The sequence below is a fragment of the Leptopilina boulardi genome, unplaced genomic scaffold (genome assembly GCF_019393585.1).
Source record: "Leptopilina boulardi isolate dan_hultmark-lab unplaced genomic scaffold, ZJU_Lbou_2.1 LbouV2_310, whole genome shotgun sequence".
Lineage (NCBI taxonomy): Eukaryota > Metazoa > Arthropoda > Insecta > Hymenoptera > Figitidae > Leptopilina > Leptopilina boulardi.
In genome coordinates this window covers 1561781-1588743 of record NW_026137875.1, presented here as the reverse complement: position 1 = coordinate 1588743, position 26963 = coordinate 1561781, and the positions used below count along the sequence as shown (strand labels likewise).

The following is a 26963-nucleotide window of genomic DNA, read 5'->3' as shown; positions in this document are numbered from 1 at the left end:
TTTTTCATCCATTCTTGCGATCCGCACGATAAACTATTCGAAAAAGAACAACAGACGCTATGCAGTGTCCGCGAACGCGCGTTTTTAACCAGAATTATTTTAACCAGAATATTTTAACCATACTTATTTAACTAGAACTGTTTAGTCTTTTTAACTATATTTTCTTGTTAAAATAACTAGAAATTTTTTAACCAAACGCATCTAGTAACTTTAACCAGAACTTTTTTTTCAGTGTAAGCTTATTGAATGTATTGTGGGGTACATAATTTAAGAAAAAAAAAAGTGAAAAATCGAATCGCGACACATGTCTGGTTATGGTTAGCACAATTCGAAAATGATGCTTCTAGTTAGGGTTGGACACTTATCTTAATTATGAATTTGACAAAATTTATAAATAAATTTTATTTTATTGATATTTCAGTGCAAAATTGTGCCAAAGATATTAGAAAAATAATACTTAAATTGCATAAATTTTGTTCATCATTTCATTGAGTTATTTGGAACAATAAAGCGTTATTTTTTGTAATATGAGTTCATTCCTTTTTTAAACCCATGAAGCTTTACAATTTGTAAACAATAAGTAAAGATAAACATGAAAAAATAAGAATAAAAAACATTACAAATGTTATTTTACGTTTTTACCAATAATGCGTTTCGATTTTCAAAAAGTGTCCAACCCTGACTGAAATGTCCAACCCTGACTAGATTTTTTTTTTAAATGTTTATAACTTTTTTAATTTTGGACCAATCAATTTACGGTCCACAGCAAAAGTGTTCCTCTTTTGTAGATCTTTCCACCCATATACCACAATTGACTGAATTTATCTAAACAAAATATTTATAAACAAAAAGCCAAAACTGTGTCCAACCCTGACACTATTCCCCTATTAAAAAACCCCATGAGTAAATATATGAAAAAATTTGATTTTTGTACAATTCGTAGATATTAATAAGCTTTTTGCGTGTAAATATACAAAAATTTTAAGTTATTACTATTTTGTAGGTTCGTTTAAACTTTTTATTTTTTTCTATAGGGGCGCATGATTATTCCCCAAATTTCAATTTTATAATTTTCAAGACATCGAAATTCTTATTATCGAAATGTCATTTCACATAATTTTTATATTGCGAAATACCATTTAACATAATTTTTATTTTTTCGAATAATCATTTATTCTAATTTTTAAATAATAGAATTATCTACTGACATAATATTTATGTTGCCGAAAACTTCTTTAGCATTAGCTTCATTCTTCCGAATGGTTATTTGCCATAATTATTAATTCTCCGAATGCTTACAAAACCTAAAATTCATTCATACTAATCGCCATTTAATATAATTTGCATGTTTTTGAGATGTCATTTCACATAATTTTTATATTTCGAAATAACGTTTAACATAATTTTTATTTTTTCGAATAATCATTTATTCTAATTTTTAAATAATCAAATTACCTTTTAACATAATTTTTATTTTGACAAATGACCGCATTGGTTAGAAGTATTAAATGTTCGAATTTCAATTATCTAGATTTTTCATCTAATCACATTTCCATTTAGTAGAATTTTTATTCCTTCGAAATATTATTTTACATAAATTTCAATTTTCTAAACTTTATTTGTTATAATTGTTATTTTTCTAAAATCCACATAACCTAAAATTCACTGACACTATTTGCTATTTGACATAATTCACAAAACACAGAAAATTTAAATATCCTAAATTTTGTTTTGCAAATATATAATTTTTCATAATCTCTATTTCTTATAATAGTTACTGTACATAAGTTCCCATTTTTAAACTTTCAAATAACATATGATCCAATCAACAGAAATTTCATTTCATCTAAAATATCACGTCTTAGTTTTTAAGCAGTTGTTTCCCATCTATGTGTTTGAGACGCCTACTTTTTCCTCAATTTTTAAATAACCGAATTTTTAATTAACATAATTTAAAATTACAAAAGTGTTAATAAACCGAATTTAAATATTTCAGAATTTTTAAAAAACCTAATTTTTATAGTTCCAAATTTTCAGTTTACACAATAAAAAAATAATCGAAATACCATTGGTTATAATTTTTATGTTCTCGAATATTAAAATTACAGAAAATGAAAAGAGCAGAAGTTTCACTTGACAGACTTTCTGTTCAACCTAATTGCGATCGGACAAAATTTTAAGAGAACAGAAATATCAGTTAACATAATTTCAATTTTGCAGAATTTTTAGTTAACATAATTTAAAATAAACAGAAATGTCATTTGACATAATTTTTATGTTCTCGAATTTTAACTTTTCCGAAAATAAAAATAACAGAAATTTAACTTGACAGACTTTCTATTCAACCTAATTGCGATTGGACAGAATTTTTAGATAACGGAAATATCAGTTAACATAATTTCAATTTTGCAGAATTTTTAGTTTACATAATTAAAAATAAACATAAATGTCATTTGTCATAATTTTTATGTTCTCGAATCTCAAATTAACCGAAAATAAAAACAGCAGAACTTTCATTTGATAGAATAAATCCATTGTTGATGATTGTTTAAACAATGAATACACAATGGATTTGGTATGTCAAGTGAAACTTCTGCTGTTTTCATTTTTGGTTAATCTGAGATTTGTGACCATAAAAATTCTGACAAATGGTGTTTCGGTTGTTTTTCAATTCTGTAAATTAAAAATTCGGCAAAATTAAAATTATGACAAATGATATTTCTGTTTTCTTAAATTTCTGTCCAATCACAATTCGGTTGAACAGAAAGTCTGTCAAGTTAAATTTCTGTTATTTTTATTTTCGGAAAAGTTAAAATTCGAGAACATAAAAATTATGTCAAATGACATTTCTGTTTATTTTAAATTATGTTAACTAAAAATTCTGCAAAATTGAAATTATGTTAACTGATATTTCTGTTCTCTTAAAATTTTGTCCAATCGCAATTAGGTTGAACAGAAAGTCTGTCAAGTGAAACTTCAGCTCTTTTCATTTTCTGTAATTTTAATATTCGAGAACATAAAAATTATAACCAATGGTATTTCGATTATTTTTTTATTGTGTAAACTGAAAATTTGGAACTATAAAAATTCGGTTTTTTAAAAATTCTGAAATATTTAAATTCGGTTTATTAACACTTTTGTAATTTTAAATTATGTTAATTAAAAATTCGGTTATTTAAAAATTGAGGAAAAAGTAGGCGTCTCATGTGTTTTATATGTTTTGAGTAAAATTATCGGTAAAGAAAATAAAGATTTTTTTTTGTTTATGTAGAATCTACATCTACTTTACCGACTATTTTAATCAAAAAATATAAAACACATTAAGACATATTAAAATGTAGGAAATAATAATAATTCCCAGTGGGCAAATAACCATATTCGTTCCAAAAATGTTTTAAGAACGTTTCATGCCAGTCAAAAAATGTTCTAGAACATTATTTGAACATCCATGTTCTTAAAATGTTTCAGAACATTATTTGGCGGACATAAAACTTTCTAAAAACGTTTTTAGAACGAACATGATTTTTTGCTCACTGGGTTAATATTCAAGGAACTGAAACTTCTTGTGAGAACGATATACTATTTACCTACACTCGAAATGTTTTTTTTTCAAGCGCAAATATGTTGAATGACAACGCAATTGTAAAATAACACAAGCAAAATAAATTTACAAAATTATATAATAAATTTACATCAGACTGTAAATTTACTACGTTGAACGTGAAGCAAATAATTTCCAACTTTCAACATGGTAAAATTACAAGTTCTGTGTTAAATTGCATTGCAGAGCGTTGTGAAGATACACATAGTTGTGTAGAATTACACTTTTAGGTTAAATTACTACTTATGACAATGTTTAATTTTCACCTCGTATCTTTTTTAAGAGTGTGTATACTGTCGAATCATGTTGTCCTTAACCCTTTAACGCCTGACTTTTTAAAGTAACAAAAAATTCATTATCCACTGTATTTAAGGATTTTCGGGATCGCTGATTACGAATCTGATGTCAGTTTTTCAAAATTCAAAATAGCGGATACAATATGGCAGGCGATTTTTAAAAAAATTATCTGATTTGTATGAAACTCGTTACTTGGAGGTTTTGGGGGTCGCTGATTGCGAATCTGATGTCAGTTTTTCAAAATTCAAAATGTCGGATCCAATATGGCGGATGAATTTTTAAAAAATTATCGGATTTGCGATGGCTGTTTAGAAATCCAGGGCCAATTTTTTCTGTCATTTGCCTACCTACTTGTAGTTTCCGGGATCAACCACTAGGAGGTTACAGAACACAGATCTCATTTTTTTGTCATTTTCAAGAGCTCAGCTTAACTTTTTAAAATTTCGTTCATCATATTAAATCCGCCATTTTGAATTTTGAAAAACTAACATTAGATTCATAATCGCATAGACACCAAAAACCCTCCATTAACAAGTTTCAGATAAATCCAATAATTTTTTTTTAAATCGTCCGCGATTTTTGATCTGCCTTTTTGAATTTCGAAAATTTTTAAAAACTAACATTAGATTCGTAATCAACGACCCCAAAAACCTCCGAGTTGTCTTTTTTGCTAACAATTTCTTTTTATATTCTTTATTTTTACAAGAAAGGGGGCGTTCATAAAATACGTAGCATGTTTAGGGGGAGGGGGGGGTTAAGCAAAATTCTACCTTAGTCTACGTGGGGGGAGGGGGGGTGTCGACTCTAACTACGTAATTAATATATACTAAAATATACTAAAACCCAAGTAGCACGATATATCAACCAGATGTCACGGTGATATCACCGGGGAATGTCACCGTGACATCAGGAAAATGTCAAAATCATGGTGATATCACCGTGATATCATGTTGATATTTTACAGGGATTTAAAATTTTTTTAAATTATTTTTTTTTTATTATTTTTTTTTATTTATTATTATTTTTTAAATTATTAACAATTTTAAGTCCCTGTAAAATATCAACATGATATCACCTTGATGTCACCATGATATCACCTCGATGTCACCGTAAGGCGGACATTTTGACATTTTCCTGTTGTCACGGTGACATTCCCCGGTGATATCACCGTGACATCTGCTTGATATATCGTGCTACTTGGGAATCTCTAAAAAAAAAAATTTTAAGAAAATTTTAAAAAAATGTTATTTTCGTATTAAAAGATTTTTTGTATTTGTTGATTTTAAACATTTCAATATGTAAAGAATAAAATATTTTATTCAGATTATTTCACTGTTTTTAATTGACTTGTTTGTATAATATGCGAATATAATTAAATATGTAGTAAAAATGCATATTAAAAAAAAACTACGTGAAACACGGGGGGAGGGGGGGGGGGTTCATCAAAAGTCTACGTTAGTCTACGTGGGGGGAGGGGGGTGTCAAAAAGTCACAAAAATAGGTCTACATAGTTTATGAACGCTCCCAAACAGTAAATTTAAATCATTTAAATCACATAGAGTAGGTTATGTTTAGCATATTCACAACAAAGGCGGTCATTTTAACTTTTTGGCAGTTTTAACAATTGGTGCTACTCTACAGTTAATATGTCACAGCTACAAAACGGCTGTTTAGTAAATCCCACTGTTAAATTAGTTCGTCGAAAATCTACTAAACGGTATAGTCACCAGAAATGGCGTGACAGTCGCCATCACTGTCAATTTCTCTCCGATATCGGAATTTATTTTTCTAAAAAGTAATAATTATCACAATCATTGACTGACAAAAAAAAATTATTTTTTTTTCTTTAAAGAATTTTAACATTTCCGTTTAAAGGCCTCGTTAAAATTAATCAACAACATTATATAAATCTTTCTTAATAGTTATAATACTGCATGATTAAGGTACAGAAATGTTAAATCTTTGTGAGCCTAATTTGATTCAATGCTTTAGAGCTTAAGAAATAAATTTTTTTTTTTTATTTTCATCTAACCAAAATGAATCTTTCTAATGAATCGCACCCATATATAGGTATTTGTACACCTTAAAAAAAGTAATCTTCATTCTAGAGGATTCCTCTAAATGTAATGCATATTTTCCTCTTAATTTTGGTATCAAAAGTAATAATCTTAATTTAGAAGGATTTTCCTCTCGAAAAAATCCTCTTAAAGGAAGAATAATATTCAAATATTTTGACAAGTTGAAAATAACCGTAATACATAGGTTTTGAATAAATTATTAGACAATAATGGTTATGTATTGATAATAAAGTACAGTTTTGACACATTGAATTAAATGTTGATATCAAAACCTCAACCTCAAAAATTCCTAGTGTTATTAATGTCAAGAGAACCAATAATTTTTTTAAAAATTTAACAATATAATAAATATTTAATAAGATTTAATTATTTACATTCAAAAAAGGTAAATTATAATAGATTCCTGGAATAAAGATAATTAAACATTTCTGAAAAAAATTTCTTGCTTTTTGCTGAACATCAATACATTAGATTTAATTACAATAATAATAAAAAATGCTATAGCCAGTTGCAAATATCAAACAAGTTGGACGCAAATATTTAAGAAAATTAGTAAGAAATGAAGATTCATACGAAGCTATAGTATACGCAACGTTTATGATAAACGATTTTTCAAGAAATAATTTTTTAAAATGAAAAATTCTGTAATTTTTTGCCTAAAAAATATTTCTTGTAGTTTTCATTAATCAGCAAATTATATAAAAAAAATATTTTTTAGGCAAAAAATTATAGAATTTTTATTTTAAAAAATTATTTCTTCAAAAATCGTTTATCATAAACGTTGCGTACTTCAGCTTTGTAGATTCATCGAGAGGTTACATTTTCTGTATTTATACACAACACTATTATGAAAAAATACGAAAATTGACAGTTTCGAAAAACAAAAGCGCAAATGTCAAACAGGAAAAAAATGTAATCGATATCATGTATTTACTTTTCCTTTTTTCAAATATACTAAATTTAAACAGGAAAATCGTAATTGAAGAGGAAAATGCAAAAGTACTCCTTTTGTCATTGTTCCATTACATAACAAAGAATAAAAATATTCTCTACAGTGAAATGGGATATTCGCATTTTAAGAGGAAATATTCAGAGGATTTTAGAAGAGGAATTTTCCTCTAAATTTAAGATTACTTTTTTTTTGAGTGATATATAGATAAAAGTATCTATATGAACAATTGAAGAAAATTGTGGGTCAGGGAGGTCTTGATTAGTTGTCTTTGACGTATATACACAAGTTGTAAATGGAAATTCATAAAGCTGTCAACCACGCATTGTTCATTGGGCTAAAGTGATAAGTGATAGAAGTTCCTTTGAGTCAGACGTGTGCAATATCAAAAGCGCAGGGCAACACCGAAACTCCCCGAACGTTATATATACCGAGATCCGGAAGTTAACGAGGACAGGTTGAAGTTGAACTAGCTTCAGTGGCGGGCTTGCGATAAGCTTAGTCGGAGTGCAAACGTTTCCCGTGGCCCATCTTCAAATAACAAAAATTCCCCTCCAAAAAAAAAAGAAAAACAAAAAATTCGCGATCAAAAAAAAAAAAAAAATTTACCTTAAATTTTACTAAACAGAACAAAAAATAGAATTGCACTCCACAAAAAAAAAAAAAAAAACCCGCTGCCATCTGATTAAAGATTAAAACTTTTATTTTTCGAAGAATTATGTAATTATTTCGAAAATTAATCAAATAAAATGACGAAATTTTAAAAAGAAAAAATAAACAGTCCATAAAAGAATCGAAGTAGCTTTAAAAAAAAAAAAAAAAAAAAAAATGACGAAAGTCACGCGGATATAGAAACACGTGATGCGAATTTTTCCGAATCTTTGAAAGTACAATATACAAGCGAAAGGCAATCTCACGGTATTTTTTTGTCAACTTATTTTTTTAAAAATAATATAAATTAAAAACTATATATATTTTAAGAGAAATGTTAATCTGTTATGAGATATAATTAAATATATTCTCTTTCTCTATATATATACACACACACATAGCAAAGTTGTATTAGACTTAAACTTGTAGATTATAAAGTAAATTTATAGTATACTTATAGCAATTAGTAATATTAATAAACAAAGTGATTTATCAATAATTATTAGAAATTAAATGAAAAGTTAAATTCAATTAAATAACTTTTAGATTAATGATAAGTAAAAGTTTATTGATAGCACGTGTGTGATATTTTATTTTCGATTTTTGAAAAAAAAAAACAAGTAAAAGTTTTGAAATTAAAAAAAAAAAATTATTGTTTTTAAATTAAATAAGAGATTGTAATTTGCACTTAATATTTATAAACGCGTATTGACAATCATTTAAATATATATATAATTCTTGAAATTATTCTTCGGATAATATAAGAAGATATTCTGCAAAAAAACTATAGTCTATGGTGAGTTTTTATTTTTATTGTCATTTTAGTGTAGAAATTTTTTTATATTCACAATATTTTTATTTATTAAATTTTCAATATTCGTTGTTAAGTTTTCGAATCAAAATTTTGTTCGCAAATATATGATTAAAGGTATTTTTTAAGGCCAATTTTTTTTTTTTTGTTATTTTTAGAAACAAAAAATTTTGGTTGACGAAAAATTATGGAAAAAATAATTTTTATTTGTCTGAATGAATTTTTTTTTTATTTTTAAATATCAAATATTCCAATTTTTATTTAGACAAACAAATTTTTTTGTTGCACACATTTAGAGAAAAATTAGATTTAAAATTTTTTTTAAATTTGTTTTTTAATACTACTTTTGTATATTTGTATTATATATTTTTTTTGTTTCTTTTTCTTTTGTTTGGTTAAAATTTTCTTAACCTTTAATAAATAATAATTATTTAATTTCAATAATAAATACAATTTGATTAATTTTATTTATTTATTTTATTTATTTACATAAAATAAGATTAGTTTACAATAAATTTTTCGATTAATAAAAGAATTTTAATCAAAATAAATATTTTTTATTTCAAACAAAAAAATATAATTTTTGAATTAAATATTAAAAATATATTTTTGTTTAAAAAATTATTAAATTTTTCAATTATATTGTTATAATGTTAGAAAGCGAATTGGGAAATATTGATAATATCCCGCAGATATCCTAGGGGTGTCCTATGGATATCAAAAGGATCTCTTAAGGATATCCAAAAAATCGGCGGTTTGGATATCCTATGGATATCTGAGGATATCAAAAGGATCTCTTAAGGATATCTCTATAGACTTTCATAAATGTCCTCCAGATATCCCATAGATATCGTCAGGATATCCCACAGATATTTTCAGGATATTCTCAGTATATCTTCTGGATATCAAGAAGATATTCTCAGGATACTGTTTTTAAAGTCATTATGAGACTACGAGTGAGAATATTCTGTGAATTAAATTTTATATATAAATAAAATAAAATGCAACTTGTTTTTCGAGAAAGTTGTTTAATTTGAAAAATTATTAACTAATTTTTTTCTCATTCGTGATTCATTCCTTTATTCATATGCTTAATATTGCCAGAAAATAAATTGGCGTTAAAGTTTAAACAATATAAATTCTTCCCCGCAAATAACGAATAACTATTAATATTAATTATACATTAAGTGCATGAGTTTATTTAAAAACTTTGAAAAATGCGTTTTAAATCTTCATTTAAAATAAATTAGAAGCTCATAAAATTTTTGTTTTTATTATATTATTATTCATTATATTAGCTTAACAATTTTAACCTTTAAAAATATATGTTGAGATATTAAATATCCCGTGAATATCCTAAGAATATCCCACGGACATCCTGAGGATATCCCATGGATATCCTGCGATATAATATCCAATAGATATTTTGTGGATGTCTTAGGGATATCCTGTGGATATCCTATGGATGTCCTGTTGATGTCTCACAGACCGGCGGTTTAAATATCCTAGGGATATCCTATGGATATCCCAAGATATCCTGGAGACCATTCTAGGATATCGACCATTGATATGGATATCTTTTTGTTATGAGAGTATATATTTATATAAGAAATTAATTACCATTTATTTGCTCTCTGCACGTATTTGTCATAACGATTTTGTCATTTTATTGAAATGTCAAGTTGACCACTTACTTTATAGGTTAAAATGCCAAAGCAATTTGGCGACTGAAATTGCGAAATGTTTATTTTATAAATACGTATATATATATATATATATATATATATATATATATATATATCAAGGAGTATTATTATGTTGTATAATGTACCTATAACAGTAAACTACTTTATGATGCATTTTGAATTTTAATTTCAATTTGACATTTAAAAAAATAATTATTATAATTATATATAATAATAATTATTATAATCATTTAAATAAATAATTAATTTTTTTCTAATTAAGTGATATTATTTTCAAAAACGATTTTATACTCAGAAATGTATATGTGAAATAAAAAAAAATTTAATATTACATAGAACAAGAAGAACACATTTTGTTTATTAAAATTTTATAAATAAACATGAATAAAGTAAAAATATAAAATTAAATAAAAAAATTTTCTTAGAAATAGAAAAATAAAATATTGAGACTTAAAACAAAAATAATAATAATATAAAAAAAAAGGAAAAATATTGTTGCAAAAATAAAATTTATAAAATTGTGATTAAAAATAATTATTATATAAAATAGTAAATGTATCTATATATATATATCTAAAAAAAAAAAGAATTAAGGGATCGTAAGAAAACAACTAACGAAACATAAAAATCTACTTAATAGAGAAGTAAAGGGCAGCTTTCTCTTCCTGTTTATCTTCCCTATAAAAGGAAATAAAAGGTTAGTGAATGAAAGCAAATATTCGAAATGTTTTTTCTGACCTAAACCTGAATCAAAAGCTTTTTCAGAGAACCTTGGGAAAAAGCGGAAATGGGAAATTTTAAGTAAACATTTAACTATTAAAAGCACAAAAAAAAGAGAAAGCTTGTTACAGTATAAAGTTAGTTGATTTAGTGTCGCAACTAGTAAATATTTTGTTTAATTAAAAAAAATTATTTTCTTAAATAACAAAAATAATAATAATAATAATAATATGCAATATAATATTATATTGCATTATATTATATTATATTATAGAGACGCAGAAAGTAGCTAAAATTAATTTGTTAGAATTTTTATTTGATAAAATTACATTATAGATAGAATTTTCTTTTAGCCAAATTTTTATTTGTTCGACTTATTCTTTGACGGAATTTCTATTTAACCAATTTTTCATATTCGCATTTAATAGAATATATTTTTTTTGTAAACAATTTTTTACGAAATTTGAATTTTTATTTAACAGAATTTCTATTTACCAAAATTTTACTTAAAAAATTTCAATTTAAACGATTATTATTTTAACAGGAATTCTCAATCAACCGAATTTGAAGGTGATTCGAATTTTTAAATATCAAAATTTCCATCTTAAAAAAATTTAAATTTTTTTGAAATTTTAATTTTCACAAATTATTGTTTTAATTGAATTCATATTAAACGCTAAATTTTTATTTGACCGTAATTGAAAATGTCCGAACAAAAACATAACCTACAAATAAAATTTCAACGCAATTTTTAAAATTGTTCAATCAGAAATTATCAAGCGAAACGTGTGATGATTGGTCAATGTTTAAATTTGCGAAAAAATGTTTTTGTAGGTTATGTTTATTCGGATATTTTCAATTTCGGTCAAATGGAAATTCAGCGTTTTAAGAATTTTAATAATAATACATGATAATAAAAATTCATTTAAATGTCTATTATTGTAAATGAAAATTGGAACAAATAAAAATTGTTTAAAGTTAATTTTCGTTTAGGCTTTGAAATAATTATAAGTTTTTTAAAAAAATAATTACAATACTAAAGATATGTATATATCATTTTGATTAATTACGTTTTTCAATTTAATTTTACGAGTTAATTAGTTTTTTCTAATGTTTCTTGTACTTTAATATTGAAAATCCACTTTTAAAATTAACCGAGTTTTTTTTAATTTTATACTTTTTTCCGATTTTTTTTTTTACTCTACCTCAAGTACAACTCACACGTCACGTCTCGACTGACAATAAGTTAAGTACATATTCTACTTCGAGCTAACATTGAGTAATCTAAAGTGTTGTTTTAAAGGAATTGCTGCATTTAGAATTTGATCCTTGAAAGTTGAGATCTTGTTAATTTAACTCAAAATAGTTCAAAATTTTTATTTATTTTTTTCAATAATAATAATAATAATAATAATAATAATAATAATAATAATAATAATAATAATAATAATAATAATAATAATAATAATAATAATTGATAACGTAATTATTTTCATAAAAATTTCTCATACGTGAGAAAAATTTCGTATAGAAAAAACCTTTTGACATTTTACAAGTTTTATAAATAAACTTTATATTATAAATTACTATACTAGATCATAAATTTTTTCACATATGTGATTTACTTTTTTTTTGTGGGAAAAAAATATTTATCATATAAAAAGAAAAAATGAAATATGTTTTTTATGCGACATAATATTCTATTAAAAATTTAAAAATCTTTTGTAATAAAAATTTTTAATGTATATAACTTTTTTTTATGAAACTATAAAAATGGTTTGATATTAAAACAGATTTTAACGATTTTTGCAATATGATGGCATATTCGTGTATATTTATAATTTCACCCTTTTTGTCATAAACTTATATTATATTACATATATATATATATATATACCAAATTGTATAAGTATTATATATTTATATATGGGGTATTCCACTGGAAAGTATCATTTAGAATTTTTTTTCGAAATCTATATTTATTATGAAAAATAAGGAAATACGTATTTTTTTATTTGATGAAAATGAATTTGATAATCTCTTAAAGATTTTTATTATTTATTATAATTATTTTTATTTTTATATTTATTTATTGTTCTGATGTTTTTTATTTATTGTTATTTCATACATTTTACGGAAGTTTTATAAATTATTTAGTAAATTTAATTTCGTAAAATTTTATAAAATGTAAAATATTATCGTCCGCTTATTTAATTTATCATCGTTAATTAGCTTATTATTTACTACAAACCTTTATGATTTGAATTTAGTTATAAAGAGAGACTCACGAGGAATAGACTCGGACGGAGTTTTATCTTCCTTTTATTATTTTTTACTTATTTTAATGTTTTAACTTATTTTGACATCTATTTCTGATTTTTTTAATTTTTTAATTTTGACAATTGTTTTTAAAAATTAGTGACACCGGAAAATTTTTTTATTGTGACAAAGATTACATTTTCCTTTTTATAACTCAACAAACTTTTGTTTGATACAGGTAACAAAATTTATTTTCTTTATAAATATTTTTTTAAAAAACTTTCTTTGGATAATTTAGAGTTTTCATTTTTCTTACAGATGACAATGTTTACAATTTTTTGTTTGTTTATATGAAAAATTTTATTTGGCTATGCACGTATCTCCATTTTGATTTGGTATGAGAGTTTTAATTATATGTCCTTTTTTAATTGATATGTTTCATATACCTTTTTTTTTGGCTTCATAAATAATAACATTATACGTTTAATAAATTGTAATTTCCGATGAGGACACAATATTTGAGTCGAAACGTCAAACAAATAATTTTTTAAATTTTAATAAAAGTCGTATAGGCCAAAACCAAAAAGATGAGTTTTTATTTTACTTTTCTAAACTGAAGGAAATTATGATTTTTTTAAATTTAACATCATCAAAGGCAGTATAATATTTGAAACATTTTTTTCATTTTTTCTAACTTCTTTAAGATCGAATTTCTTTATAAAATATTGTTTTCAATATCTAAAAAGAAGTTATTAATTTAATAATTGTTTAATTTACTGTTTTATTTTACATTGCCATCATAATTTTTAATATAATTTATAGATTGAAAAAATATTTCGTTTATTTTAACGTTCAGAATTTTTTGGCTCATTTCTCTGTAAAATTTATATTTATTATAAATATAAAATTATAACTATAAATACATAAATTGTACAGAGAATTTTTTTTAACAAAACCAAATAATAATTTTTAATTAAATAAAAATATAGAAAAAAAAAATTTTTTTTTAGTATTTTTAATAAAATTATTTTTTAAAAAATCCTTTTTATATATTTTATATTATTTATAGTGACATTCAGTTTAATATATATATATAGAAAACTCTATAAAATTACAAAATATAAATTGAAAAGTAGTAAATTCTAGTAAACAGGGTTATTAGATTTTATGAAAAGTTATTACACCATTATTGTACAGAACTTTTAATCTGGTTTAGGTGCTATATAACTTTCTGCAAGTTTAGCAATAGATTTTTTCTTCTGCCAAAATTCGCTGCAAATTCTTTTTCGCTTCGTTCATATGTAGTTTTATTTATTTATTTTTTTTTTAATTAAAACAATGTTGTAATGTAATTTTTTAAAAACAATTTTATAACTTTTAATTTAATTGCCATTACATTTTTTTTATATATACCATCGGGAATTATCAAACGACTCTCTTTTTTAATGTTTAAAAAAACACGTGAAAAATATAAATAGAAAAATTTCTTTTTTATCATTTTCTGAAAAGTATGGAGATAAATTTCTTTTCTTGAAAATAAAAATTCTAAAATTGAAAAAAATTAAAAATCTACTTATTTTTATTATTAAAAAGTAAAAATTTATTATTAAAAATGTTACTATTATTATTATTATTTTTTTTTTTTTAAATATTAAAAATATTATTTTTTAATTTATTAACAATTTTAATAAATTAATTTCATGATTTTTTAAATAAATTATTTAAGAAGATTATAAACTATTATTTAACGTAAAAATTATTAAGTTTTTTTGTTATCACAAATATAGAAGGTAATTAATATTCAAAAAGAAGTGTTATGTAAAAGAAATCTGTATGTCAACGTAGTTGTGTGGTCAGAGTACACGGCTTGCTTCCCAATAGTCCAAGGTTCGATCCCCAATGCGGACGAGATTTTTCAAAATAATTTTTAAGTGTTTTGTATTGTAATAATAATAATAAAATTAATAATAATAGTAATAATAATAATAATAATAATAATAATAGTAATAATAATAATAATAGTTTCTCTTAAAATGACCACATAGGGAAATCTGGTCAGTGCCTTATCAGGCCCTCATTTCAATTTTTACACTGAATGTATTTAAATTAAAAAATTTAATTTTAATTTCTAAAGTATACAATTTTTATACAATTTAAAATTCAAACAAAAATTTGTTATAAAAATAAAATAATAAAAAGGAAATAAAATCTTTTTTTTTTTTTTTTTTTTTTTTTTTTTTTTTTTTTTTTTTTTTTTTTTTTTTTTTTTTTGAAGTTTTCTATTGAAATATAAGGTATTTTGAAATAATACTTTTCGGAAAAAAATCGTAGAGTAAAATTTTTCAAAGAATTGACTCATATAGACATTGATATATACGTTTGCACTTCATCATTGATTTTTCCATTTGCGTGAAACATGAAGGCATCTAATGCATATATACATGTATGGATATCTGTGCAAACACACATAAAGTACATTGTAAATTTATTCATAAAAATCCTGTTTACAAGGACATCACAAAAAAAAAAGTGAGTCCGTCAAGAAATTTTAATTTTAAAAAATGCTTAATTACCATTTATTTGAATGAATCTAAAAAATATTTTGATATAAAATATATAATCGTTATAATAGATATACTTGTCTTATATAGATAAATTTACATTCATTAAATTTAATTTTATAACAAATATTAATTAAATGTTATTTTTCATTTTTTAAATGATATTTTTCGTTTTAAATAAAAGTTTTTTTTTAGTTATTTGTTCGAATATATATAATTTATTTTATCCAAATAAAAATAAATTTAATTCACATTTATTTTATTTAAATAAAAATTATTTATTTCAAGTAAATAGTAAATAAATAAATAAAATAAATAAATAATAATAAATAATAATAAATAATAATAAATAATAATAATAATAAATAAGTATCTTTATTATTTGATATATAGTTAAGTAAGCGATTTTTTAAAATTAAATAATCATTCTTTAAAAAATTAATTAATTAATTAGCTATTTTTTATAATTATATTTAAATTTGTACTTTTTTTTAAAAAAAAGATCAAAAAATTATAATTATTCCCTATATATATATACAATATCCGTTCTCTCTTTCAAGGGCAAATGCATTTAAAGGTTTTGAGGTCTCGGGAGATAGTAAAAGATAAAGAAGCAAAGTAATAGTAGAGGCGAGGTTGTTTACTTTAATAGAAAGAGATATATAAAGTTTTCTTTAGTAAAAGTTGCTTGAACATATTCCGCAAAAAGATAAAAAAAAAAATGTAACTTTCAAAATATAAACTTTGAAACAAAATTTTTTTCTTTAATGTACAAGAAATAGCATCAAAAAGCAAATTAAAGAAAGATTATATAAATATTTAAAAAATTGAATATTTTATATAGGATAATTTTATGGAATTTTTTTTTTTTTTTTTTGTTACGCTTGTATTATAAATATAATAAAAACTTGATATATTCCCTTCCATTGATATTATTCTATATTAGACATTACGTCGATATCTACAAAAGGCACTATCATAATAAAATTGAGGGTGCGAAGAATTTCCACGTAGAAACGCATTTCTTGATGTATAAGGGGAAAAGTTTCTAGAAATAATATCTATTTGAGGAATTTTATTTCAAAACTTTTTTTTTTTTTAGATTAAAAAAATCAGATACGCACATGTAAATTTAAGTAATCGATTTTTTTTTTTTTTATTTGAAGCAAAAATTTTATTTCTTTTTACATACGTTTACGAATTATAAATAGAAAAATGAATGCATAATTCGTACAAAATTATACATAAAAATTCTCTATTATAAAAATTTTTTTTTCTTTTTTAAAAACATTATTAAGATTCGTGAATTAATTTTAAATTATTTTAAAAAGAAACGACATCTAATGGAGAAATTTTGTATTTTATCCGCACGTCGGATGAAAACTTTTTCCGTGAGATAATGATCTAAATTTTGAGGTTATGTTCGTTTCTTGATTAAGGGAATTTAAAGTTATGTTTGTCGGACATAGCCTCAAATCCAACGGTTCATTGACCTAGGTTCTTGAATTTTGAGGTTATGTTTGAACTAAGGCCTTGAATCTTGGAAACCTGGAATGTCCTGGAATTTTGAGGTTATGTTTGATCTCTGACCTTGAATCCTAAAACCCTATGCCCTTAAATTTTAATGCTATGTTATGTACCTGTTGGTTTGAGGTTAAAAGCAGAACTAAAATACTAATGTTACATAAATTATGCGAGTTACGAATTGTTTACTGTTATACATAATGTCAGAAAATTTCTTATGTGCTTTATTATTTCTTTCAATATTATATAAAAAGAAATACAAATTCAATAGAATTATTTGTTTTCATTTTTTTTTTAAATTCTTCAATATATTAAATGAATACAAATTTTTATTTTATGCTATATATGAATTGCTATAGTATAAAACACATAATAAAAGGGTTATAAATATAATGTTATGTTTTGTATTTTCTAGAAAAAGAAAAATTTTATAAAAATACATATTCAACAATTGTTAATTTTAACTATATTTATATTTTGATTTCTATTACTATTGACAGTTTTGTGCTTTTATTACTATTATTATATTTTTATTGTTAGAATTATTGTTATTATTACTATTATTATCACCATAATTATAATTATTAAAAAAACATTTAATAATAAAACATTAAAAATTATTGTTATTATTATTATCTACAGTATAAAAACAAGATACGAGATTTTTTTCTGAATTGACATGAAAAAAAAAAAAATTGTAACATAAAATGTTTCGGGCTGGCTTTTTTCCAACGTCTGAACAAAAACAGATCTATATCACTTGGAGTTTGTCCAAGTTTTTTGATCACTCAACATATGAAGTTACACTATATAACTATATAATGATGATCGCGCAAGCATAACGCACTTTTTTTTATAATACAGAAAAAAATTCTACTTTTTGTTAAATTTAGAGCTTTTTTTTTTCTTTTCTTTTTTTTATATATAAAGTGACAAATAAAATAACTTTAAATTTGAATATAAAAATAAAATTTAACGATATGACGAGAATGCATCATGTTCTCTAAAGTTAAGACGAGATATACGCGAGTTATGCTCACTGATGCATAAATTATTTCCCAGGGGTTTCTGTAAATGCGGAAAATCATATAACGCTTCCGACTGACTGATTTCACGATTTTAAACTCCAAAATATCCCCTCAATTTATTTATAGGTCAATGCCTTTCACTTGTGCTGAAAGTATGTACTAATAGTTTATAATAATAATAATAAAACTAATTTCTGTATTTTTAAAACAAATGCCATTTAATTGATTCAAATAATAATTATTTGATACAAATAAATATTTAATAAGATAATAAATAAAAATAAATAATAATTATTATAATTATTTTATGAATAGAAATAGATTAGAAAAATTTTAATAATTGACTTGAGAATTTAATTTTAAACTTTATAAAAAATTAAAGTACCGTATACACTTAAAAATAAAATATAATCTTCCTGCGTCACGTTTATTAAATTTTTAACCACATTTTGCCGTCCTAGTTGTGAACGTTAATTTATTTATTTTTTTTTTTTTGTTTTAAAACTTATTATGTTATATATAATGAGAAAAATAAATGTTATTGTTTGTAAAAATTAATTGAAACATCGCGATTATATAATAATTTTATTACAATAAGCTCGATAAATTGCATAATTACACGGAGAAAAATGGAAAAACGAATAAAGTAACTTTTACTACTTTAAAAGTAAAATTGGACCTGTCCGAAGTTTCTGCGCATCTCTGGCAACTTTTACTCGAAAAATAGTAAAATTGACTATTTCTGTAGTAAATTTTACTGTTTCCGTAGTAATTTTTACTATTTCTGAAGTAAATTTTACTATTTTTGAAGTAAAAGTTGCCAGAGATGCGCAGAAACTTCGGACAGGTATCCAATTTTACTTTTAAAGTAGTAAAAGTTACTTTTTCTTTTTTTCCGTGTAGAATTTAGCGAAATTTGAATAATGAAATTTTAAAAATGAAAAAAATATAAAAATAAATTTTATGATTCGGAAAGACAAAAAAAAAGTTCGGATAAAATGTTTTACGATTCGGATAATCGAGGTTCCAGTGTAATACCAATGAAACTTATGTCAAATTTATAGAAATTTGCTGATTTTTAACCGTTTTTTGGAAATTTTTTTGAAAGGTATAAAATTATTCAAATGAAATTCAAGAATATACGATATTATGTTGTACATATATTTAGCTGTCTCTCATAATTTTTCTAAACATGTTTATTAAAAATATTCTAAGTTAGCAGGCTGTTGATCCTGGAGCTGCGTCGTCTGAGTTTATTATTGCTGTGCAGTGTAGAGTCTAAACATTTAATCTGAAAGCAAAAAATGAAGATTCTTCACAATTTATTATTAATTGAATTAATTTTTAAGTGGAAATATTAAAAATTAAAAATTTTTTTAAAATTTAAATTAACTTGTGGGTTTTTGGAGTCGCTAAATCCAAATTTGATATCAGAATTAAAAAATTCAAAAAAAAAGTATAGCGTCACCATATTGAAAAAGCAAATTTTTTTAATTTTTAATTATTACATTAAATTGAAATTTAGCGACTCCAAACATTTAAGAGGGACGATTTTCAAGTAAATCTGGTCAATTTTTTATTTGACGTCATTTTTGACGCCATATTGGGTCCACCATTTTGAATTTTTTTAATTCTAACATCAAATTCGAATAAATACAAATTCTATAATACGCAATTTCTGAAAAATAAAAATTCAATCGAATAGAAATTCTTTAAAGTAAATGTTTGATTATATAAAAATTCTGTATAATATATGAAAAATCGATGAAATGAAAATTCTGTGAAAAAATAATTCGAAAATAAAAATAAATTCGGCTAAAAAAAATTTCTATCTTAATGAAATTCTTTTAAATGAAAAATTTTTAAATTAATTTTAGGTGTATTATAGTCATGCGGGTCTCTTTCCAATTAATAAAATGCATTGAAATTTTTTTTTTTTTTTTTTCAAAGAAAATTTAGAAAAATTGACGTGGGTTAAATCAAATGACGTCTGTGTTGAGATATATAATGTTCTACTTTTACAATATTGTAAAAGTAGAACGATGGTTATATAGATTTGAAGTACCTATACAATATTGTTACGATTTGACTTCAAAGTTATCCACATATATGTAAATGACGTATTCGTATATATATATATATATAAATTATTGCACTTTCTTTGTGCTTGTAAGTATGCATAAAACGATTTTATCGATTTAGTGTATTTTCAAGTAAAATTGGAACCCCATTTACAGAACCTCAACATTAGGCATCTTCTCTATAATATCGAGGTTCTGTTATTATCATCATAATAACGTGCAGACAACTTCCATGATTCAATTTTCACTCTATAGAACATATTTCGCAACTTTTGAGGGAAATTCTACGATAATCACTTTTACCAAAATATGTGGGAAGTTTCATATTGAAATTCAAATTGTAGGCATTTAAAAAATTTTAATTATAAACTATTAGAATTATATATTCTATACTGAAAGAAAATATATAATTATTAAATTTCAATAAGTATAGCAAAAATTTTAGTAAATATTTTTCAATTTAGGGAAAAAGTGTCAAAATAGGAAATATTGGTATAAAAAGTACAAAATATATTTCAATTTTAAATAATTGTTTTTCAATTCGTAGTAAATATTTATGAACTTTAATAAAAATTTTAATAATTCTACAAACTCTTTGCTAACATTTGGTAGTTTTTATATTAATATTTCACATTTTAACACGTTTTTCCTAAATTAAAAAATATTTACTAAAACTTCTACTGTACTTATTGAAGTACCTACTCTCTTAATTTGAATCAGTGAAATTTCACTGGTGAAATAGCTAGAAGTCGGTTACTGAATCATTTAGTGAAATTTTCACTGAAAATCAGTCATATATCACTGATTTCCAGTGAAAATTTCACTAAATGAATCAGTCAATCTGTATTATCGGTAATGGGTAAAACAGATTGACTGATTGATTTTGTAAAATTTTCACTGGAAATCAGTGATATATGACTGATTTTCAGTGAAAATTTCACTAAATGATTCAGTAACCGACTTCTAGCTATTTCACTGATTCAAATTAAGAGAGTACAGTATATATATATATACCAGGTACCATATTTGATCTTACAGATACGGACAGCTATCTAGATTCTATCTGTTACTATCTAGATTATAGTGGGTAACATAACCATACTTTTTGTAACAGCTTTGATAGTACCAAATATCATAATGATGGTACCGGATAACATCTACTTTTTACCATCTTAAGATAATAAGTTCTTACCATCTATTTCTCTCCGTGTATATATACTATTACCGTCGGAAATTGTCGGTACGATTAACATGCGAGGAGTGGAAATTCGGTGCGGACTTTAAAGAAAGATATTTTAAGTTATAGAAAAAAGTTAGAGGTTACTAACTTAGATGGTTGGAAAGCTGATAAAATTCTGCTTCTGAATGTATATCAAGAAAATTTTTTTCTTTTTTTCTTGTATTTATAACACCGAAAAGATTTCAAGAAAAAATTATGCAATTTTTGTACTTTCGTATTAATGTTTTTGACTTCCGGCATAATCTAGAATAATTTATGAAAAAAATTGACAATTTTAAAACATAATCTTTAAGATCTCAGCTTTAATTTGCATATTTGAAACTTAAAAAATGTTTTGTGATTCCTGAAATATGTTAAAAAAGGTCCGAGCGGCAAAAAGTGATGATCGACTGCTGAGTTGTAGAAAAACATTCTCGGACCTTTTTTAACATATTTCAGGAACCACAAAACATTTTTTAAGTTTCAAATATGCAAATTAAAGCTGAGATCTTAAAAATTATGTTGTCAAATTGTCAAATTTTTCTATACATTATTCTAGATTATGCCGGAAGTCAAAAACATTAGTACGAAAATTGCATAATTTTTTCTTGAAATCTTTTCGGTGTTATAAATACAAGAAAAAAAGAAAAAAAATTTTCTTTGATATACATTCAGAAGAAGAATTTTATCAGCTTTCCAACCATTTAAGTTAGTAACCTCTAACTTTTTTCTAACTTAAAATATCTTTCTTTAAAGTCCGCACCGAATTTCTACTCCTCGTACGTTAATCGTACCGACAATTTCCAACGGTAGTGTATATATATATTATATTCTTTTAGTGTATAGTAAAAAAATGTAAATAAATATTTATTTGTATCAAATAAATGTAATTAGTCAATTAAACTTGTACCTGAAGTTCAGAACGTTTAAATTAACGAATTTGTCTACTACTTTTTTAACTTTAAATTTTATTATAAAATATTGCTTTCTGTATTGAGAAATAAATTAATAATTTGCAATTTCCATACCAAAAATTTTTCAGAGTTCACTACTGGCACAGTACTGGTACCAGTACATCGCCAGTAGTTAATTTCTAATAGGGTTAAAGAGATACTAAAGAGTACTCTCTAAATCTGAATTAGTAAAAATGTTTACTAATTTAAATAATAGTGACTCACTTTTTGCTTTAGAATTAGTTAAATTTTACTAATTATTAGTTAAAGTTACTAATAATTAGTAAAATTTTACTAATTGAGAAGCAAAAAGTGAGTCACTAATTCAAATTAGTAAACTTTTTTACTAATTCAGATTTAGAGAGTATCTCAAATTTTTTTTACTTAATTTGAGGGCTATTTTAATTTCTTTTTGCTACTGTCCATCTACTGTGGTTCCAATTTTTGCTTTGTCCAGGTACTGGCGCATTTACCATAATTAAATTAATATAAAAATTATTTGAAAAAATGTTCCATATTCATTTGTTTGACGCAATAATTTAAAATAGGTTAGATAAATATATTGTATTATGTGATAATATATATACTATATCAAGATACCTCTTTAATTATACCCATCTTTAATACAATTAATTAAGCTAGCAAGACAATATATATATGTATAGACCTGTCTATTCAGAAATTCTAGTCGATCTCTCTTCTCATATATTGTTTATAACATTCGTGTCAAAATTTTGTTAGAAATTTTGACAAGTTTACGTATACATATCTCAGGAACATGTTATACCTTCTATATGCCCATCAGAAAAATTTAATTTAGAGGTTAAAAAAGAAATTCTATTTGTAAATATACCTTATAATATTTTGAAAATAATAAATCTCATCTTGTCTGCGAATAAAATGTGAAAGTCTATATTAGAAGAATTACTTTTTTTTATATAGAAAATATATAAAAATACATTGTAAATATATAGGGAAAATCTACGTAGGTTGGAGAAAGATTTTTTTTTTTTTTTTTTTTTTTTTTTTTTTTTTTTTTAGAACATTTTTAGACACACAAAATCAATCAAAAAGTTTTATATATATTGTTATATGAAACTATATAAATATATTATATAATAAATTTTTATTTGACCAAAATTGAAAATATCCAAACAAAATTGTGATTGGTCAATATATGTTTAAATTTGTGACGAAATCTTTTTATAGGTTATGTTTGTTCGGAAAATTTCAATTTCGATCAAATAGAAATTCAAAATTTTAACAATTATCCAAAATATAATAATTCGTGTAAATAAAAATTGGAAAAAAAATTCAAAATTCATTGAATTCGAAATTTTGTAATTTAAAAATTCGACTTTCTTAAAATTCCGATGAATAATAATTTTACTAAATTAAAATTCAGTTAAAATAGAGAATGTTATAATATATAATTTTTTAAAATGAAAATTCTAACCACTAATTTTTTATTAGGAATTTATGTGACCCATATAATTTTATAAATGTAATATGGGATAAAGTTCAGTTTCGAAAAACTAGACTTATAAATAAATCTATAGAGGAGCATAAAAGTACAAGTGGAAAATAAAAGCACATGAGTCTTAAAAAAAAAAAAAAAAAAAAAATAGAAAAAAAAGTATTGATCATATATATGAATAGGTTTTTTTCTCTCATCCATTTCAGTATCTGACAGTCAGATAGGGTAATTTTTCTTTCCTTCGAGAATACTTTAAGAAAAGACGCATCATTATTTGTCATTTCATAGTGACATTTTACTATACAATATATATAATACTACTACTGGAATTTTTTTTCCCTCTAATAGAAATTGCATTCGTTAAAAGAAAAACACTCTGTTCCTATAGAAAAATATATAATATATTATAGTAAAAAAGGAATTTTTTTTTTTATTTTAAAACACGTGCTTTGAAAGCTCCAACACCTTGGAAAACTTTTTTTTTTATTATTTATTAAATAACTGCGTTTATTTCATTTTTCTTAACTGCAAGCAATATATTTCATTATAAAAATCTTTCTTTAAATATTTTTAAAGTAAATTAATTTTCAATAGCCCCGCAGGGTAAGATTGCATTAAAAAAAAAACAAAGAAAAATAAAATATTCAAATCAGCAAATTTTTTCTATTTTTAGATACTGAAACAAAACTTTATTTACTTCTAATAATAATAATTCTAATAATTAATTTAATTATTAAATATACAGTATAAATAAAACTCTTAAGAATAATTTTGAAAAATCTCGTACACATGGGGAATCGAACCCAGGACCCTTGGGACGCGAGCCGTGTACTTTGACCACACAGCCACATTAACTTACAAACCTTTTATCGAAAACTTCTTTTTGAATATTTTATTATTAATTTATATAAAAAATAATTATCTAAAATAAAAAATTATATCACACAGATAAAAATATTTATTTAATAATAATCAAGATACCAATTATTTGAATAAAGTAGAAAAATTATTAATTACTTTTTCAATAATTTTAATTATTCAGTTTGAAATTATATATACTTCAATTCAATTAATCAAATAAAATATAAATTAAATGAATCCATCGGTATTAGTAAATTATATTTATTTACAATAATAATAATAATAATAATAATAATAATAATTACAATGATAATTTTAAATTCTATCATAATTACTGATTTTAATTAAAAAATATCATTTTTGATTAATTTAATCTAAAAATTGTAATTACTTTTTTTCAAACTAATCTTAGTTCCATAGAAAGAAAATAAAAAAAGTGAATTTTCTTTTACGATTCTCGCGTGAAAAAATGTAATGTTATTTTTTTTCTCTCTGAAACAGAATTAATTATTACTCATCTCTGAAAATTGATATTTGAAAAAGTCAAACATGAGTGGATGAACTGAATGGGATAGTCATTGAATGAATTTTTTAACAGGCTACAGAATTTCAGAGAGCAAAAATTTTTTTTTTTTTTTGTAGAAAATAGAAAGCTTCAACTCTCCTTACATATATTATAATAAAAAAAAGAAAAATAAACTTGATTACGATTCTAATTAATATATATATATCTCGAGGGAAGAGAGTTTTTTCCAACATAATTTCCAAATATAAATGTAGTAGAAAAAAAAACTATTTCTTCATATTACACTTATAGAATTACAGAATAATTGATATTAATGAAAGATTCAATTAAAAAAAAATTTAATTAACTTGTAAGGGGAGCATGACTATCTCACAAAAGTCATTAATTAGAATTTTTATTTCGAAGATTTATATTAGATCGAATTTTCTTTTATACAAATTTTCATGTTTAGCATTTTGCCAGAATTTCTTTTTTATAAGGAATTTTAAATTAACAAAATTTTTAGATATTGAATTTTTATTTGATAAAATTTTCAACAGAATTTTTAATTAGTTGAATATTTTTAAATGACAGTATTTTCAATACACCCAATTTTTATTTGCACGAATTATTATTATTTTTTGAAATTCTTAAATTAACATATAATTTTAAAGAAATTTTTATTTAAATGAATTTTCATTTTAAAAAAGTTTTCATGAACGAAATTTTTATTTAAAACATTTAAAATTCGCGGCGAAATTTTTTTTTGTAGGTTATGTTTGTTCGGACATTTTCAATTTCGATCAAATGAATATTCAGCGTTTTTTTTTTATAATTTCTATCAACAATAATAATTCGTGCAAATAAAAATTTGGACATAAATGCAAATTTAGTGCGAATTTTAGTAATTGTGGCATTTAAAAATTCAACTCATTTAAAATTGTGCTAAAATCAAATTCAGTTAAATTAAAATTTGTTTAAATAAAAAGTTTATACTTATTGAGAAATTTTGTTTAATAATTATAATTCGGTACCTAAAATTAGCATAATTTTTAAGGATCAAAATTTTTATTTGTCAGAACTTTGATTTTAAAGAATTTCTCTTTGTGAAACTTTTTTTTTCAAAAAGATTTCTAATTTAACCGAATTTTATAATTTAACAGAATTTTAAGTAAGTCAAATTTTTAAATACCAAAATTTTCATTATAATATAAATCTACAATTGTTCGAATTTTGATTTGCAAAAATTATTATTTATTAGAATTTTGATTGACATATTGACCAATCACAATTTTGTTCAATAATTTCTGATTGGACAATTTTAAAAATTGTGTTGAACTTTCTTTTTTATGTTATATTTATTCAGATATTTTTAAATAATTATTCGTACAAATAAAAATTTATTGTCATTTAAAAATTCCACTAACATAAAATTCTGTTGAAAATTTATTCATATAAAAATTAGATATCCCTACCGAAAGAGTGGTACTGGATTGGTACTGGGAAATTGGAACTGAGGGCTCAGTACCAACTCAGTACTAATTTGGTGCATTTTGGTACTGAAATGGAACTGGGAAATTTACCTGCGAAAAGGGTCGAGTTACCGTTAATACCCTCATAAAAGTGAAAAGCGACTAGCTTTTTCAATATGTTTAAACTAAAACTTTATATTTATTTCAATA

The 26963-nt window shown here is 23.3% G+C and overlaps 1 protein-coding gene across 5 annotated transcripts in view; it reads left to right on the top strand.

The window, feature by feature from the left end:
* LOC127283781 (diacylglycerol kinase eta) overlaps nt 1-26963 on the top strand; it is a 179970-nt gene that overhangs the window by 69308 nt on the left and 83699 nt on the right. Inside the window, exon 1 of one of the 5 annotated variants that reach the window (XM_051308871.1) lies at nt 7274-8372. The exons of the other annotated variants lie outside the window; for them this stretch is intronic. Coding sequence (XP_051164828.1) covers nt 8370-8372 — 3 coding nt within the window. The 5' untranslated portion in view covers nt 7274-8369. Of the gene's footprint in view, nt 1-7273; nt 8373-26963 lie in introns of those variants that run through there. 5 annotated transcript variants of the gene reach the window in all.